General features: G+C 42.5%; 1 protein-coding gene across 6 annotated transcripts in view; it reads left to right on the top strand.

The window, feature by feature from the left end:
• The window catches only part of CNKSR3 (CNKSR family member 3), an 83,008-nt gene extending 65,614 nt beyond the window's left edge, over positions 1–17,394 (top strand). For 5 of the 6 annotated variants that reach the window (XM_023254517.2, XM_023254515.2, XM_019831402.3 and 2 more), the window contains 8 exons: positions 1,366–1,485; positions 3,464–3,523; positions 8,363–8,431; positions 8,680–8,913; positions 9,619–9,743; positions 12,327–12,535; positions 13,035–13,124; positions 15,901–17,394. In XM_023254517.2, coding sequence (XP_023110285.1) covers positions 1,366–1,485; positions 3,464–3,523; positions 8,363–8,431; positions 8,680–8,913; positions 9,619–9,743; positions 12,327–12,535; positions 13,035–13,124; positions 15,901–16,199 — 1,206 coding nt within the window. In that variant the 3' untranslated portion in view covers positions 16,200–17,394. The remainder of the gene's footprint in view (positions 1–1,365; positions 1,486–3,463; positions 3,524–8,362; positions 8,432–8,679; positions 8,914–9,618; positions 9,744–12,326; positions 12,536–13,034; positions 13,125–15,900) is intronic. The other variant, XM_023254516.2, reaches the window with a different exon arrangement.
• Positions 17,395–17,705: the final 311 nt, after the last annotated feature.

The raw sequence follows: 17,705 nt of genomic DNA, 5'->3' as shown, positions 1-17,705 counted from the left end.
AACAGACATCTCACCAAAAAGGTACGCAGCTGACAAATCAGTATAGGAAAGATGTTCAGCATCGTGTTTCATTAGGGGAATTGCCAATTAAAACACCAGTGAGATACTATACACACCTGTTAGAATAACTGAAATCCAAAACATGACAACACTAAATGCTGGCAAGGATGTGGAGCAGTTGGCACTCTTGGTCATTGCTGGTGGGAACACAACGTGGTACGGTCACCTTGGAAGGCACTGTGGCCATTTCTTACAAAACCAAGCAGATGCTCACCCCACGATCTAGCAGTTGTACCCAATGAATTAAAAACTTACATCCGCAAAAACCTGTACAGAATGTTACAACAGCTTCATTCCTTAAGGCTGCAACTTGGAAGCAGTCAAGATGTCCTCCAGTGACTGACCAGATAAACATCCGGACAATAGACTGTTACTGAGCAATAAAAAGAAATGATCGAAAAGCCATGAAAAGATACGGAAGAACCTTAAATTCATATCACCAAGTGAAAGAAGCCCGTCTGAAAAGGCTACATATTGTATGATTCTAATTATTTGACATTCTGGAAGAGGCAAAAACCACAAAGTCAGTAAAAAGACCAGTGATGGCCAAGGGTTCATAGTGGGGGAGGGCGGGAGAGATGAATAGATAGAACGGGGGTTTCAGGTAGTGAAAGTGTTCTGTGATACCGTAGAGGTGGATACATGACGGTGTGCATTTGTTGAAACCCACAGAACTATATACCGCAAAGAATGAACCCTAATGTCAACTATGGACTTTTGTTAATAATAAGGTACCAATTTTGGTTCATCGGTTGTAACAAATGTACCACACTAAGGCCAATGTTTTTATATCTTATTATTAACCCTGTTATAACTGTATTGGAAATTGTGTTGGGGTGGGAAGGAAGCACATAGAAACTCTGCACTTTATGCTCAGTTTTTCTGGAAACCTAAAACTGCTTTTAAAATAAAACCTACTCAAAAAAAAGCAGGTACAGGCAAAAAAAAAAAAAAAAAAAAAAAGTTAACCTTGTGAATATTTGATATGTATAGAATGTGAGCGATCAGGAAAAAACCATGCAGAGGCTAGGAATAGATGATTGTCCTTAACTGCCAAACGGGGGTTTCTGTACAGTCTGTGCTCCTAATTCATATAAGAGCTGCGCTCTGTAAACAAAGCTGAAGTGGCACCGTTGCCACGGATCGCAGATACGAAGTCCCAATGCCATGCCTTCGTCAATTAACATTATTAAAATGATCACCGACCAGAGCTGAAGATTGTAGGTGAAGTGCATTTCTTTAAACTGCACCTGAGATAAACTTGGTTAATGATTGAACCTTTCCTATGTGCCTCTCCAACTCTAGGTCAAGGTTTTAAATGGCATCTGTGACAAAACAATACGATCTGCTACAGATCCTGTTATGAGCCAGTGTGCGTGTCTGGAGGAAGTTCACCTGCCAAACGTTAAGCCTGGGGAAGGCCTGGTGAGATTCTAGAAACACTTGTTTTCTTCCCAAATAAGAACACATCGCCATTTATTAAAGTTTGGGTTTTTTTTTTTTTTTAATGATTCTTTATTGCTCTCACTGTAATTCTGAATAGAATTCAACTAGATTGTCTTCCATTATGTAGTTAGGAATTTGCCATCTCGAACTGTTGATAGGTTTTATGTCTTCAAAGTATACAAATAAATACAGTTTTTAAACTGTATTCTCGTATCTTGAAGGGATTGTTTTAACAGTTTTATTTTTAGGACTTAGTGCGAGGAGGTATAAAACATTTACACAAAGGAAAGATGGTCTCGGGGTACAAAACAACATCTGCTCTGAAAGTGTCTATTAGCACTTAGATGAACGTGAGAAGAGGTGGTTGAAAGAAATGATTTCTTAAAAAAAGTTCAGAGCTGTTTCATAAATGATGTATGAGCCCTATTATAATAACAGGCCCCCAGCATACGAACAGGTAGATACCTGGCTTCCTAGATCACAGATCTTGCAGTGCCTAGCATGCATCTGGTGTGATGAATTGCCTGAAAATTTTATTTTTATTTATTTTTTAATGTTTGTGTATTTGTGAGAGAGAGAGAGTGCTCACGTGAGCGTGAGCCGGGGAGGAGTTGGGGGGAGGACTGAGGATCCGAAGCTGATTCTGTGCTGACAGCAGAGAGCCCGATGTGGGGCTCAAACTCAAAAACCGTGAGATCATGACCTGAGGTGAAGTCGGATGGCCAGCCAACTGAGCCACCCAGGTGCCCCAGTTTGCTGAAATTTAAGTGGAAAAACCATGAGCCTCCTTGATGAGCTTGTAGAGGCTTTGAGTCTGAGAGAGCTGGGTTTAAATCCAAGTCCTCAAGTGTCCTAACCGCTTTACAGGTCAGTTTCCTCATCTGTCATAAGTGAATAGTAATAATTACTGCCTCACAGAGTTGTGGACGGTGTTCAATGAGATGATGGGTGTCAGGTGCCAGCTGCTGGGGCACAGTTCCTGTCGGTAGTTGGTGGCTGTGCAGGTACGGATGAGGAAGAGGAGGAGGAGGAAGCATGAAGTAGTCTGTAGGTAGCTGTGGGGAGATACCAAGGCAGTCTCTCTCCTCAGGAAGACAACAATCAACCAGATATCGACAAGCTCACTTTCTTAGCAAGTAGAAATATGCATGTTGAGTGTCAGCATTTGATGAGAGTCCCATTATAGTGTGGTGTAGTTGCTGAGCCGGGCAAGTCCAGGGTCAAGATGATTTCTGAGGAAGATCGACGTTATTGCAAATCTGATACCAGGGTGAGCAACTACTCTTGGCCCAGACTGCGAGATTTTGCTCTTTCCCCTCATCTTATAAAAGTTTCCTAAAAATGTTTTGTACGTAATCTATCCAACGGCGGAAATCTTTCCTCCATGATATGGCATTCACCCCTGAGTTTGCCTGTCAGGCCTGTCAGGAAGAGTGTATCTGTCTTTATGCTTCCCTTAAAATGGAGGCGTGCCTGTTTCTGGTTTACTCCCTAAGTGGTGTTTCTTAATAGTCTTTGTTCATATATCCTGGTCTGGGTTGTTGGTGGCTTCAGTGAGTCACCCCACAATGAGTGCCGATAGCAAATTTATCCGAATACATTGTGTCACCAGACAAAGAAGTGGTCAGGAGAGAACAGTCCCTGTTTGAAATGCCTCATTCATCCTGCACGTCTGAGAAGATGCCTTCTGAGTCCCCAGAGTTATGGCAAAATTCTGTGGGCCCAGTACACAAGTTCTCATACCAAAGAGATCTGGCTTCTGATTTCTTCCACTAGTGTTTCCATTTGTTAGCTCCCCTTCACTGCTTGTGGATCTTGTTTCACAATGTTTCAGCGTCTTAAAAATGAGTGTTGTTCTGAAGGGATTGCCTTTAATGTTTTATAAGATGAAGTCTCCCTGGCGGCCATGTTTCTAAATGTTGGAGTAATGAGTGAATATATTTGCGACTCCCTCTAGGGCATGTACATCAAATCAACCTATGATGGATTGCACGTGATTACTGGAACCACCGAGAATGTAAGTGCATATCTGTTAAATGTAAAAGCCATTGTGTGTTTAAACAAATTTGACACATAGTCCCTATACTTTTCATTTCAACGTGTGCCTCCTGTTTTATTATCTATAGTGAGAGTATGGGTGCTGTTTTGTTTATTCCTGTTGCTAGGCACACTGCTTATCACCAGCTGTTGTAAATTTATTATTTAAATTGTCTTTTATTGCTGTTGTTCACATACCTTGCCCGGTTTTTGCCCCCCACCCTTGTTAATTATTCCTGTTGCACCCTGGAAATGTTAACCCATAAATATAAAAACAGTGATATCTTTGTTGTTGAAAATCACTCTTACAGGAACTGGAATTGGTAGCTATATGTGTAAAATACAGTTTTTTGTTGTTGCTTAATGGAATTTATATGCGTCACCAAAGCAACTATTTCGAGACTGTTTGCACAATGTAGATTCTTTTTATAGAGTTGTGTTTTGTAGTATTTGATATGATATTGAAATTTAGTTCCCCTGCCCCGCACCCTAATCTTTTGAATAGAAAATGCAGGACTGTTTCTACTGTGAGAGTCTTTGTACACTGTTAACTTCCTTTTGGAAATGCTACTACATGAAAGGTTTTTCTTGAGCCCCTCAAACATTTTGAATTTGTAAAAAGTAGAGCTAATTGAATGCTTTCTTTTTTGCAACTTACAATATGGCTAGTTTTTGGTGACGTTGACATGAAGCTAAAAATGTTTGAATAGCTTCCTGGATCTGTATGAAAGAAGTATGTGTCTGTGAAATTAATCTGCTATTTAATCAACTAAGACAAGAGGAAATAATTCCTAAAAATAGAAGAAATTTGGTAACTGCTTTTCTAATCCGGTGCAAATACATGTTGCATTTTGAACTTCAGCTGCTAGATCTTTAGATAAAATGAAATGGCATGGTCTTTGATGAGGGTTTGTGATGCAAGCTTGGTTTTTGTAGCAGGAAAGAAATGGCATTGCTTAAGGCAGCCAGTGAAATTGAAAGAAGTTGTGTGGTTCTGGCAGACGGTGAGTGAGAAGACGGTAGTATCTTGAAGCATTCTCTGTTGAGCGGCGGTGAAAACGCACTGACGAGCAGTAGGAATTTTTATAGCACATCACCCGATCGGCAGTAACAGCACAGGAAACTCTGGTTTTAGGTCAGGGACGGTGCAAAGGAGAAAACACATCACTCGTGACGCAGTTCATCCCTCATCCTTGTCAGACACTTAGCGAATTTCAGCTGAACCATAAACAAGAACATACTCATGGACCATTCATTTCATTGTTTAGGAGCTGGGTGGATTCAGAGGGATGGTGACGGTCATGTGAGTTTTTAAAGAGTTGAAGTTTTGCATCTATCACTTGATAGTGACTGCATTATTTAACAGCCAGACCCGTGTGGTTCCAGACTTTACCGGTCTTCTTAAAGCAGTTTTCATCTTGGATCAGCGTATAGCTCGCTATCATATTACTACCAGAAGGCACACATTTCTCCTCTTCAAACCACCCCCCTTCCTTTGGTTTTAAGGATGAGAGTTGAATGACAGACTGTCAACTTAACAAGCTGCTTTTGAATGACGTGAAAGGTCAAATGTAAGGATCCATTTCCTAGAATTCCTACCAGCCTCATAAGACTGGGTGAGAGATTCAGGGTTGACCTGGATATAGTCGATCCCATACAGGATCAAACAGAAGTCATCCTGGAGACAGGTGGTTTCCATCTTGTTAAAGATGAAAAAAGGGAAAACTTGACGTATCCCATCTGGCAGTCCATTCGAAAATGTCACTCATTGTTTTCAGTCACTCAGCTTGTGTTCCCAGAGTACCTGGAATGTGCTAAATCTTGCAGATGAGGGTGGGAAGTTAGGTAAGAGCCCACTTCTCCAGGGCTTCTGAGTATCTCACCCTAAATGCTGGATATTTTACACATAAATGGCAGTAGAAAGTGAGAGCTCCCGGATGGCTTTCCAGCTAGCACTTAAGGTTGTTGTGACTTCAGAATCAGAATGTTTTAGTGGAAGCCTAGTATGGTGGGTGGTAGTGGACAGAAATCACCCACTGCATTCCTTTATTTCTCCATCTTGGACTCCAGGCTGCAGCAATGACAGCAGACCATCTTAGGCCTACGGTGCATTTTGGGGTGGGGGGGGGAACGTTACCTGAGAAATCAGGATCATTCCAAGGTCAGCCTAACAGTATATAGTGATTCTCTTTGACTTCTTTTTTGATATTGTTCAACACCTTGAGAGGAGTCTTAACAGGATCCCATCCATACTTCTATTCCCCACCTCTGAGATGAGGTGGGAATTAGATTAGCCTCTGAAGAATGGATGCATTCTTCTCCGGGTCATCACCCTTCTGCAGAAAACCCGAACAAGCATCATTTTTCAGTAGTCTGGCTCGTGGTGAAGATAGGCAAGAGCCACTGCCCCAGGAAGAATTTTGGTATCAAGCTCTCTCTTTACCAGTGTTCTGCCAAACACATCTCTTAGTCACCTGGTAAGACATTTGAGAAATGAATGCGTGAGGATCCCGAGGAAGGAAAGTCACTTCAGGTCATTTAGGCTTGTTTTTTAAGATTGCATATCTATAAACAGGAACTTCCTGACCTCTGGGTCATCTTTTATAAAGTGAAGATTACCTTAAATGAATCCCTGGCCAGGAAGATTATCTGGGCTGGACTGATTCTTTTTTTTTTTTTTTTTTTTAATATTTATTTATTTATTTATTTTGAAAGAGAGCGCAAGCAGGGGAGGGGCAGAGAGAGAGAGGGAGAAGAGTCCCAAGCAGGCTCCACTCTGCCAGCACAGAGTCCGATGCGGGCTCGCTCCCATGAACCGGGAGATCGTGACCTGAGCCGAAATCAAGAGTTGGATGCTTAACCAACTCAGCCACCTAGGTGCCCCATGGCTAGACTGATTCTGATCAGACTTAGCGAAGTTGGTCTGTAACTGAGGGTTAAGCATCTGACACGCAGGAGCAAAAAGGAGCCTACACTCACTCACTTTTTTCTTTAAGTGTCTCAAGAGAAAGAGACTTGAAATAGACCATCTCCCAGAGGTACCCCCTGTGCTGGTCTCTCAGGTGAGGCACGGCTGGTTGTTACGGTTGCAGGTTAAATGTTTTGAAAAATAACTGTCACAGTTACATGTTGGATCTAGATAAATCAAAGAGATTGTTTCTAGAGTTTAATGCTGCTCGCTCATTTCTTGCTGAGCCCATCAGAACAGTTGAGTGAGAAGATCCAGCAAGGATGTCTTGGGTTTAGTTGCTGCCCTCCTGACTTCATTCAAAAGTGCTATCTATCTATCTATATAATTTTTTTAATGTTTATTTATTTTTGACAGAGAGAGAGAGACAGAGCGTGAGCAGGGGAGGGGCAGTGAGAGGGAGACGCAGAATCCGAAGCAGGCTCCAGGCTCTGAACTGTCCGCCCAGAGCCTGATGTGGGGCTCGAACTCACAAACTGTGAGATCATGACCTGAGCTAAAGTCGGACACTTAACCGACTGAGCCACCCAGGCGCCCCAAAAGTGCTATTTTTAAAAAAATAATTATAAATGTGTTTGAAGATTCAATCAGTTACATAAGTTACCAAATAAAATACTCTGGCCTAGATAAGGTATGACTATAATTTGAAATGAAGGGTTTATCCTTTGCTTTTGCTCACAGGAGTTATCTTAAACATAAAGAGTGCTAGTTTCATTGATTGAACAAGAATATTTTGAGCAAAATATTTGACAAATAAATTACATCTAGGTATTTATATACACACATATTATTTGGGGGAATAAAAATCTGGACTTCTAATACTGAAAAACACTCATTTAGAAATCAACATGAGGGGCGCCTGGGTGGCTCAGTCGGTTAAGCGGCTGACATCGGCTCAGGTCGTGATCTCGGGGTCCGTGAGTTTGAGCCCCGCGTCGGGCTCTGTGCTGACAGCTCAGAGCCTGGAGCCTGTTTCAGATTCTGTGTCTCCCTCTCTCTGACCCTCCCCCGTTCATGCTCTGTCTCTCTCTGTCTCAAAAATAAATAAACATTAAAAAAAAAAAAAGAAATCAACGTGAAAATGAAAAAAATTTAAAGTCATTTTCTCTGAAGAAATACATTTTCTATTGTCATCATCTTTCTATTTTAATAGCATTGTGATAATGTGTAAAATAAGGTTGAGTAAATAAGGTTTAATTTGAATAATTGCTTAAAAGGAGATGGGATGACAGAGTTACAGTGATGATCTTTACATGGTAAGCAGTTGGTCAGCTTTTGTAAAATTAATTTTGATAGGGATATATGTAAGGTATTTTTTAAAGTTTATTTATTTATTTTGAGAGAGAGAGAAAGAGGCAGAGTGAGAGGGAGAGAGAGAAGCCCAAGCAGGCTCCATGCTGTCAGCACAGAGCCCTACGCGGGGCTCGATTTCACGAACTGTGAGATCAGGACCTGAGCCGAAATCAAGAGTCAGACGCTTAACCGACTGAGCCACCCAGGCGCCCCTGTACGATATTTTTTAGGTGAACCAGCAGCTCTTATCAGTTTGTTGTGTCGACAGTGTGTCCCGCTCTTCCTGAGGGGCTAGATGAACCCAGCCGTTGCAGTTGACGGGTGATCTGTATCAGCTGCCCACGCGTCAAGTAGGGAAGTCAGGTGTCCGCCTGTGGGCCAGACTCTACAGACCGTGTAGTTTCAGGGTCATCTCGTAAGCACGCCGTGTGATAGTTCTTGAGAAAATCGTGTTCCTGTTGCTCTTTGTCTGCAGAAGAAAGAAGGAAGAAGAAATAGAAGCAGAAAGAAATAGAGGGTTGAAAAACTAAGACAGGTCTCTGTGTTTGTTCTTAATAGTCTCCTGCAGACAGATCTCAGAAGATTCATGCTGGTGATGAAGTCATTCAGGTTAATCAGCAAACTGTGGTGAGTTTGTTCATCGAGACGAAGACTTTTAATATTCCCCTCTAGAACTTTCAACTAAATCCAAAGCCATTTTGCTTGAATTTTTTTTAATTTGCAATTTATATCCAATTTTCCGTAATTTTAAGTAGTGCTAAGATGAACATCTTGGTGTCTATTTGCTCGCTCCTGATTTCCTTGAAATAAATGCATAACTTTGATTTTTCATTATTCCTGAGTGAGTCCGTTTTCCTCATTTTCCTTCTTTGAAGGTGGGATGGCAGCTGAAAAATCTGGTGAGGAAGTTGAGGGAGAATCCTACTGGCGTCGTATTACTGCTTAAGAAGCGCCCCACGGGCTCTTTCAACTTTACCCCTGCCCCCCTGAAAAACCTACGGTGGAAACCACCGCTGGTGCAGGTATCCGTTACTGGTTGTGAACTTCACCTGGTGTCAGCACCTGAACAGCGTCATCGTTGTTGGCCTCCAGAAGTGACAAAATTGAAGGTCTCACCCAAGATTTAAAAAAATAGGTCCTTCGAGACCAATAACCTGATTAAAATTAAGCTGCCAGGATTTAGTTTTTAAAATTAACTTATATGTATGTGTATATGTATATATAATACTAAGTAGCATAGAGTTGTGTACTTCCTGCGTGGCAAGCAGTGAGCTAAGCCTGTTATGTGTATTGTGTCACTTAAGTCACCCTGTGTTGGTACTATTCTTGTCCCCATTGATTCCCATCTTTATAGATGAGGCACAGAGAGGTTGAGTGGTTTAGCCCAGAGATACACAGCTAATAAGAGCCATAGCCAGAATAGTACCCAGACCGAGTCCCAAGCCCATGCTCCTCGTCAGCGATGGCATCGTTAGCGGTTTGTATGAACTAACACATTTAATCTGCACGGCAGCCCTGTGCAGGACCTCCTGCCAGCATGGCTGGTTTTTGAGGAAACTGAGGCATGGTGTTTAAGTGATTTGCTCAGAGCTAGAATTCTGACTTGGCTCCCAAGCCTCTACTTTTTACTGTGCTTCCAGTCTTTCAAAACTCCCAGTTAATTTTGACTGTCTCAAAGAATACAAATGGAGTGTTGCTAATGGCTGTGAACACATGAATGACCTCAGTCCCTGGTGTTGCTTTTGGGGAAGGAGAGTTAACCAAGAATAATCTCTTAAGTTCACTTCCACCCTTTGCACTGGCTTCCGTTTCAGACCTCACCTCCACCCACGACAACCCAGTCCCCTGAAAGCACAATGGATACCTCGCTGAAGAAGGAGAAGCCCGCCATCTTGGATCTTTATATCCCTCCTCCACCAGCCGTTCCCTACTCGCCCCGGTAGGTCACTGTTCCTGTTGGCGGTGTGCGCGTCTCCTGTGCCTGGAGATTCACAGAGGTGGTGTGCAGGCTGTGAGGGTCTCGAGGGGAGAAGTTACTGAACTCCCGTGTGACAGCAGGGAGTCTTGAGATTGCAGTTTTCACAAGTGTGATCCTGGGTTTGGGCATGGGAGGGCTGAGTGAAGGGGGTCAAAAGGTCCCAACTTCTAGTTATAAGATAAATAAGCTGTGGGATGTAATGTACAGCATGGTGACTGTAGTTAACAGTATTCTATTTTGTATTTGAAAGTTGCTGAGAGAGGACATTTGTAAAGTTCTCATAGCAAGAAAAAAAGAATTTGTAACTATGTGAGGTGATGGATGTTAATGGAACTATTTATGGTGATCATTTCGCACTATGTATGCATATCAAGTCCTTATGTTGTACACCTACAACTAATACAATGTTACATGTCAACTATATCTTAATAAAACTGGGGAACATGTGTGATCCTTTAGGTGGAAATGTAGGCATGGATCCAGGGTTCACGGGTCTTGACGCTGTGCGGTTATGTGGGAGCGGGCTCTTTGTGAAAGCGTGTGCTCCGGGAATACGTTATTTTGGCTCCTCCTGGGATATGAGAAGGGGCTGTTTGGGGATCCCTGAAGCTGAAGTTTCTTTAGGTATTAGGTAAATCATCTCTGGGGGGGAAGATAATAAATATTTTTGGGACATGAATTACGGTTACAGCTTTGTTTTGCTGAGAGAGAGGTGTTCTTCATGGGACTTAAAAAATGTGAATGTAGGTATGATGCTCTGTATTTGTGCATGCATGTGTACTTGTGTGTGCCTATTATAAATTCTAAAAGTCGGTGCCCTCTTAATTGTTACATGGTCAAATTAGCTGCTATATAGAGGATCATTTAGGTGTGAAATATAAGTTTATTTATATCAGTTGACGTATTTACAGAGATTTTGGCTCATTTATTCAACGTATATTTACTGAGTGTAGGGCCAGAATCACCAACTTACACAAAACAGATGTGGTTCTTGCCCACAGAGAACTGTCAATGTCATAGTCAACTGTTCAAGAGTAAGTTGAGAACTATATAATTATGCTATGATATTTCATAAGACAAACTTCAGGCTGAATTTAACAGTGATATATTACTTTATATTGGAGCTTTTTGTTGGTTTGTTTTTGTTTTAAGCTAGTATTTGATTCTATTGTGTCTCTCCCGTGGGCACAAAGAAGAATTAACATCATTTTCCTCTCCCTGGTTTTGGGTTGCCCGGAACTGAGTACAGCATACAGAACTTCTCTTAGGCGATCAGAGGCATTCTGGTTAATAGACGGAACTCTTCCCTGCATTCACAGACCAGAGAGAGCCATGTGGTCGCAGGATGTTAAGTGTATTTAAAGTGACAAGTACTTGCCTTTGCACACAGAGAATACAGTTTCACTCATGACCAGGGCATAGTTTGTTTCAGCAGAAACTGGGAGGTCCTCCCCAAACCCCCAACTCTGAATGTTCCCATCTGGGTCTCAGCAAAGGGTCACAGAAGCAGTGGTAGGAAAAAGGTCACGTACATAGTAAAGGGGAAAGGGAACTGGAGCTTCTTATCTGCTTGGGGGGACACACACGCACACTCACACGAGCGCACATGTACACACACACACGTACACACCATCAATGAAGGAGACTTTCTGAGGAATGAACCCTGCAAATGGTTATGGAGAGTGAGTGGCTGAGTCTTGAAAGTTTTGTGGATGGGGAAGTTAGATTCCAGGTTTGAAAGTATAGAAGGCGATGGGCTCATAGGAGGGAAAGGGGTACACACAGGTGGGAGGTTCATTGGAAATAGCAAGCAGGCAAAGCTGATCTTGAGATCGGTTTTGGACTCAGTTGCTGTTGTATTTTGTCTAGTAGTTTTTGCAAGATCACCTAATAGAATTTTCTAAATGCAAAAAATTTAACTAGTAACTTGGATTCAACTAAAATTAATTTCAAGTTTTATAAAGGCTGACATTTAAAAAGAATTAAGTTGGAATGGTTAATCCAACACTTGCTAGTTTCTGTGCTGAGTTCAGAAAATAGACACCCTCCATTGGGAATTATAAAGGCGCCTTTGTGTTTTTTGACATAATTTTCAAATCTAACAATTCCATTACACATCAAGTGTCTTCTTTGCTGGATCTTGGCAAAGATACTACTTTAGGCATCAGAAAAATTGCTCTATATAACCTAACTAGTGATTTCTGTAAGAAATAGGAGATTTCAGTTATAGGATAGAAGTACAGGGAAACCAGAGCTGTCTTTTCAAAGGTGTATTTCTGCTGCTTAAACATCTATGAAAAAAAAACTTCATTTTCCTTTATTTAGTAGGATCATGCTATTTACTCTTATTTAATAGGATATCTGTTAAGGGGGTGTTTACTGAGGGGGTTACTGAGATTGAAAAAGTAATGCTTTTTTTTTCCTTCCAGTGGAAAGGAAGATTTGAATTGTCTTATGTATATGTACTGGAGGAAGTATCTCCTGTAATTCATCTGTATGAGAAGATCTCTGTAAGCAACTTAATTATTGCCCACTGTCTTCCAGGGATGAGAACGGGAGTTTTCTTTATGGAGGATTCAGTAAGTGTAAACAGCCCTTGCCTGGACCTAAGGGCTCAGAGTCCCCAAATTCCTTCTTGGACCAGGAGAGCCGAAGACGGAGATTTACCATCGCTGATTCTGATCAGTTGCCCGGGTATTCGGTGGAAACCAATATTCTGCCCACAAAAATGAGAGAGAAAACACCGTCTCATGGTACATTTCTGGGTGTTTGTTTTGTTCTGCCATTTGTTTTCACTTCCCTCCCCGCCCCCTTCCTTATTTGGAACTGTTGGATGAATTTGGCAGACTTGAAGGGTAATCTGAGGAAAACATAAACCTCAATGAAATTCTAAGTATGAGACCTTTATTCATCTCTCTCAAGTGAAGCCTTGTTGAATCATTACTCTCTGCCTGGCATCAAAGCCCAGCGGAGTGAGATCATGTTACCGTTTTAACTTTCAGTGCCTGCGTTTTAACTTGGAGCTGCTTTGCTCTGTAGACACACAACACTTAAGTGCAGCCCGCCTCTGTCCTAATCGCTTGCTGTGGAAATATGATGCTTTAAAATACTTTACTTATTTTAAAATAATGTTCTTGCTTATGGGTACGTGAGTGTGATATGGGGGAGTCTTAAGTTATAAATAAAAGGAAAGATTCTCTGAAGTCCCCCAAAGTCTGACAACTTACAACGTTCCTTCCCCTTCCTCCAAAGGCAAGCCCCGGCCTTTGTCCATGCCTGCAGACGGGAGCTGGATGGGGATCGTGGACCCTTTTGCCAGACCTCGAGGTCATGGGAGGAAGGGTAAGTTTAAGCAAACCAAAAAACACCCAACAGGAGTCAAAAGAGCCAGGGCCTTTGTTGCAACCCTCTTCCTCGCTGTCCTGTAATAACCGCGTAGAGGACCTGGCCTGAGTCCGTCTTCTCATCTCTGAAGTCGGGGTGCTGAATCTCTAAGGCCCTGCCTGTTTCTGGAATGGCAGAATTATATACTCCTAGTTAGTGCCTATGAATCTCCTAATTAGCATTGTGTGCTTTAAAAGGCTGTGGAGGGGCGCCTGGGTGGCTCAGTCGGTTAAGCGTCTGACTTGGGCTCAGGTCATGAGCTCACAGTTCGTGAGTTTGAGCTCCGCATCGGGCTCTGTGCCGACAGCTCAGAGCCTGGAGCCTGTTTTGGATTCTGTGTCTCCCTCTCTCTCTGCCCCTCCCCGACTCATGCTCTACTTCTCTCTCTCTCAAAAATAAATAAAACATTTAAAAAAGTTGTTTTAACGGGCTGTGGACATTGATGGTCTGTAAGTTTCTAAATAAGTAGAAATCTACATTATTCACTAAGCAATCTCATTCTGAATTTTATGACTATTATTTTTGGAATCTCTTTGATTTTTAGTGAATAGACATGGATTTTTTTTCCCTCCCTAAATCCTTCTTGTGTTAAAGAGTAATTACCATTGGAAAATAAATTGTGTGAATTCCTCTTGTAATCAAAGTTACTGGTTATTACACTAGTCTTGAGGGAAACGTTTTTGAATAAATTCTTATTTTTTTTGCCAAATGATTTGATTATCAGCACTGGCAAGACATTCTAGCATTGTTCGTGTGTTGCTGAAACAAAGAATAGGTGACAAGTTCAAGTGGAGTAGACCTTAGATAGTCAAAGGAAGAAGAAAAAAGTTCTGGAGGCTCAACTTCCCAAGTGGTCAACCCCTCACTGGGGTTGGAGGGGGAGGGAGGGTCAGCCCCTCCCTGAGACCTGGTAGAGTTTGTCACTTAGGTGTCCGAATCACTTGGAAAAGGGAGATGTCTGTGTCAGGTCCTAGATACCCTTAATTGGCATGTGAAAATCTGTGGAGCAGTCAGCAGGTGGCAGGCCTGTCCTTTGTTTAGATTTAGAAACTTCAACATATTCGTTGCCATTCTCTTAGGTTTTTAATCCCCGGTTTCGCCCTTTGTTTCCTGTTAGTATTGAGAGAGAGAGGTGATGGGAGAGTTAAGCCCGGAAATGGAGACGCACTTGACCTCCTATCTCACCTTCTGTATTTTTGTTGTATGATCATTTTAGAATGAAAAGGTGTCTATCTGCACAAGGGGCACTTAAAAGAAAAAGCCACTTTATTGAGAGAGAAGTCACATACCAGACATCTGCTCGCTCTGTTGAGTGTACAATTCAGAGGTTTTTCATTCATTCACAGAGCTGTGTGTCCATCAGCACTAATTCCAGAATATTTTATCACCTGCAAGTTGTCGTTCCCCATTCCCTCCTTCCTTAGCTCCTGGCAGCTGCTAATCTACTTTCTGTCTCTACGGATCTTCCTACTCTCAACATTTCAGATAAATAGACTCCTATGACACGTGGTTCTTTGAATATGGGCACTTTTTTTTTTTTTTCAAGTTCATTTATTTTGAGAGAGAGAAAAAGCACGAGTCAGGGAAGGGCAGAGAGAGAGAAAGGGAGAAAGAGAGTCCCAAGCAGGCTGAGCACTGTCAGCACAGAGCCCAAAGCGGGGCTTGAACCCACAAATTGCAAGATCATGACTTGAGCCAGAGGCTCAGAGCCACCCAGGCTCCCCGACAACAGGCACTTCCTGAAAGTAACTTCTGCTTCAAATACAAAAGCAAAACAAGTACATTGAAAAACATCTAGAAGGTATGAGAACATAAAACTCAACTGTAATCTGCTTCCCCAACCTAGAAATAATCACTCCGTTTTCTAATGTTACACACTTAGAAAAAAGGTGCGAAGTGGAAGAAACAGGTGTTTGACAATACTGTGAAAGGTGACTGTTATTTAAAACATGGGTATTTTCTATAATGCCTGCATTTGGCAGTCCATCTTGTGGCCGTAGCACATATTTATTTGGTCTGCTGTTGTTGGACATGTAGCTTATTTTTGTGCCCCCCCGCCCCATCCCACAATTATGAATGATACTTCAATAAGCATCTTGTACACAGATCTTTGTACATTTTTAGGAGCAGAATATCGGGGTCAAAAGAGTGCTACATGTTGCCAAGGTGCCCTGCATTTTAGGTGTCTATTCAGTTTCTTAACTACCCCCTACCCCCATCCCAGGAGATGCCTGTTGGCATTTAGGCCGGGACCATTCTTCCTGGTTCGGAAATGTCTTAAGGATTGCAGAGCGTGAGAATCTTTGAATGCTATCTACTAAAGGTGAAGAGTGCTGGCCTCTTCCTGGAGGGTGACAGTCAAAGGCACCCCTTCCTTTCTAAGTTCTCTACGCTTCAGAGTAAGAACCACCGTTCTGGACGTGCTGCAGGCCTTGAACAAGGACAGATGGAGAAGGGGTGATAGAATGATACAGCCCTTTCACTCTGGTTATGAAAGTTCTTAACACTGGTAAGGAAGTGAGGGCCCTCTGCTCTGCCTTTGTGTTGCCTCTCAGGAGTGAAAGCAGCCTATGATGGACTTCTTCCATTTCTGCTCTCTGAGCATCCAGTGGGGGTGGGCCTGGCTGTCTGTGAGGCGCCATAGCCCATCCCTGGGAGGAGGGCATCAGAGGTCTGAGCAGGCCGAGCAGTGGATGGTTATTTTAATGGACTTGTGGGCCTTGTCTGAAAACAGGTGAGGACGCCCTCTGCCGGTATTTCAGCAATGAGAGGATCCCTCCCATCATCGAAGAAAGCTCCTCGCCCACATACCGTTTCTCAAGGCCCGCGGCGGAGAGGCAGCTGGTCCGAGGCGCAGACTGTGTCCGAGGGAGCAGGTGCTACATCAGTTCAGATCTCCACAGCAGTGCCACGATTCCATTCCAGGAGGAAGGGACCAGAAAGAAGCCGGTGGCCGCGGCGGCCAAGTCCTCCTCTACAGAACCGTCCCTGCTGGTCAGCTGGTTTACCCGCCTGAAACTGTTGACTCACTGAGCCCTGCCCTCCCTGGACTCTTCCCTGTCTCCTGTTCCCAAGTGCCTTGCTTCCTCAGTTGACAGCCTCTTCTGGTTTTCATCCACAGTATTACGTAGTGACCTTATGCAATTTCATTGTTGTTTTTTTCTTTTGGAAGTTGTATACTGCCCTTCTTGGAATCTCAAAGTCATTGGATGGGAACAGATCCAGAGGATCTTAGGTGTTGGCTTGTGGAGGCAGGAGAGAAATGAGTAGAGTCGGCTTTTCTTGCTTCCTTAGAGTTGGAACACAGAGATGCTATATAAACTGGGGCCTTGGCCAGGGATGGTATGGCCATTATGAGGCCATTGTCAGCTTGGGAGGCGGGGCTAAAATTGGTGGCCGTTGTCACCCAGATGTGTTGGTTTGTGGTCCAGCTTCTTCACCTGAAAGAAAGCCAAGGGAGAAAACATTTTTGTGTTGATTTTTCAAGCTATGTACTGTATTCGTAAGTGTAGCAGCTTTGACTTTGAAATAACATGTAGCATGTATTTCATGCTGTTTCAAAGAAGTGGGTTAAGTGTAGGCCTGTTACACTTGGTCATACCCTTGTCATAACCATCTCCATAGATAAGTCAATTAATGCAGAAACACGTGAACACGTTTAGATAGGGCTTATTACACACAAAGAAGTTCATGGTTATTTGTGAGGGGGGTGTTATACGTTGTTGTCTTTAAGGGAAAGAAGCTATAAGATTTGCTGACAGCCAAAGTATCATGCAGAAAAATGAAGCAACAATATTTAGGTTTATGAGAGATACATCAGTTTGCATTTTGACTGTTTAATGCCTGTCTTCCGGAAAAAAAAAGGCAGTTCTTCAAAATTGTACATATTTGCTAAATAGAAATCTCTTGGAAAGTCTCACGGTCACTCATTTTCAACTAGCATCAGGTATTTTGGAAAAGTGTGTCTGGATATTAACTCTTGTTTAAACTGAATGTATGATATTTTGTTAGAACAGAAAAGTACTATCTTGTTAATTTAAGTGTTTTAAATATAGTTGTATATTTTTCTTACTCTTAGTCACATGTAATTTGAAATATCTTTGTTTTGCGTCTTACATGAAGTTAATGAAAAAGAGTGTTCAAGGTGTTTTCAGATTTATAAGTGGCCACTGTGGCCGATGCCAGTGTGGGCGCTATCGTTAAAAAACAAAATAAACCTTCCCAAGCATTTTGGGATTTTTATGGATTAGAACTGGGGGGGCGTTGAGGACACGCGGTACAGGAACATTACATTTGGGAACTTTTCCGAGGTGTGTTCCCGGGCAGAGCTGGTATCCCTTCCTCAAAAACACGCCCCTCCCCACACACACCCTTCGAATTGTTTACTTTGCTGAACTGCCTGAAATTCAACAAATTAGAGATTTCCCGGAGTTACTAAACATCTTCCTTTTAGAATGCCTCTGGTGGGGCTAAGGGGATTGCATTCAGTCCGGCTCTTTTCCTGTCGGCCTCTGAGGGAGTTTCAGCAGAAGGAGGCTG

This window comes from Felis catus, chromosome B2, assembly GCF_018350175.1.
Source record: "Felis catus isolate Fca126 chromosome B2, F.catus_Fca126_mat1.0, whole genome shotgun sequence".
In the NCBI taxonomy this organism is placed as follows: Eukaryota; Metazoa; Chordata; class Mammalia; order Carnivora; family Felidae; genus Felis; species Felis catus.
Note: the sequence above shows the minus strand (reverse complement) of the source record. Positions and strands in the feature narration are given on the sequence as shown.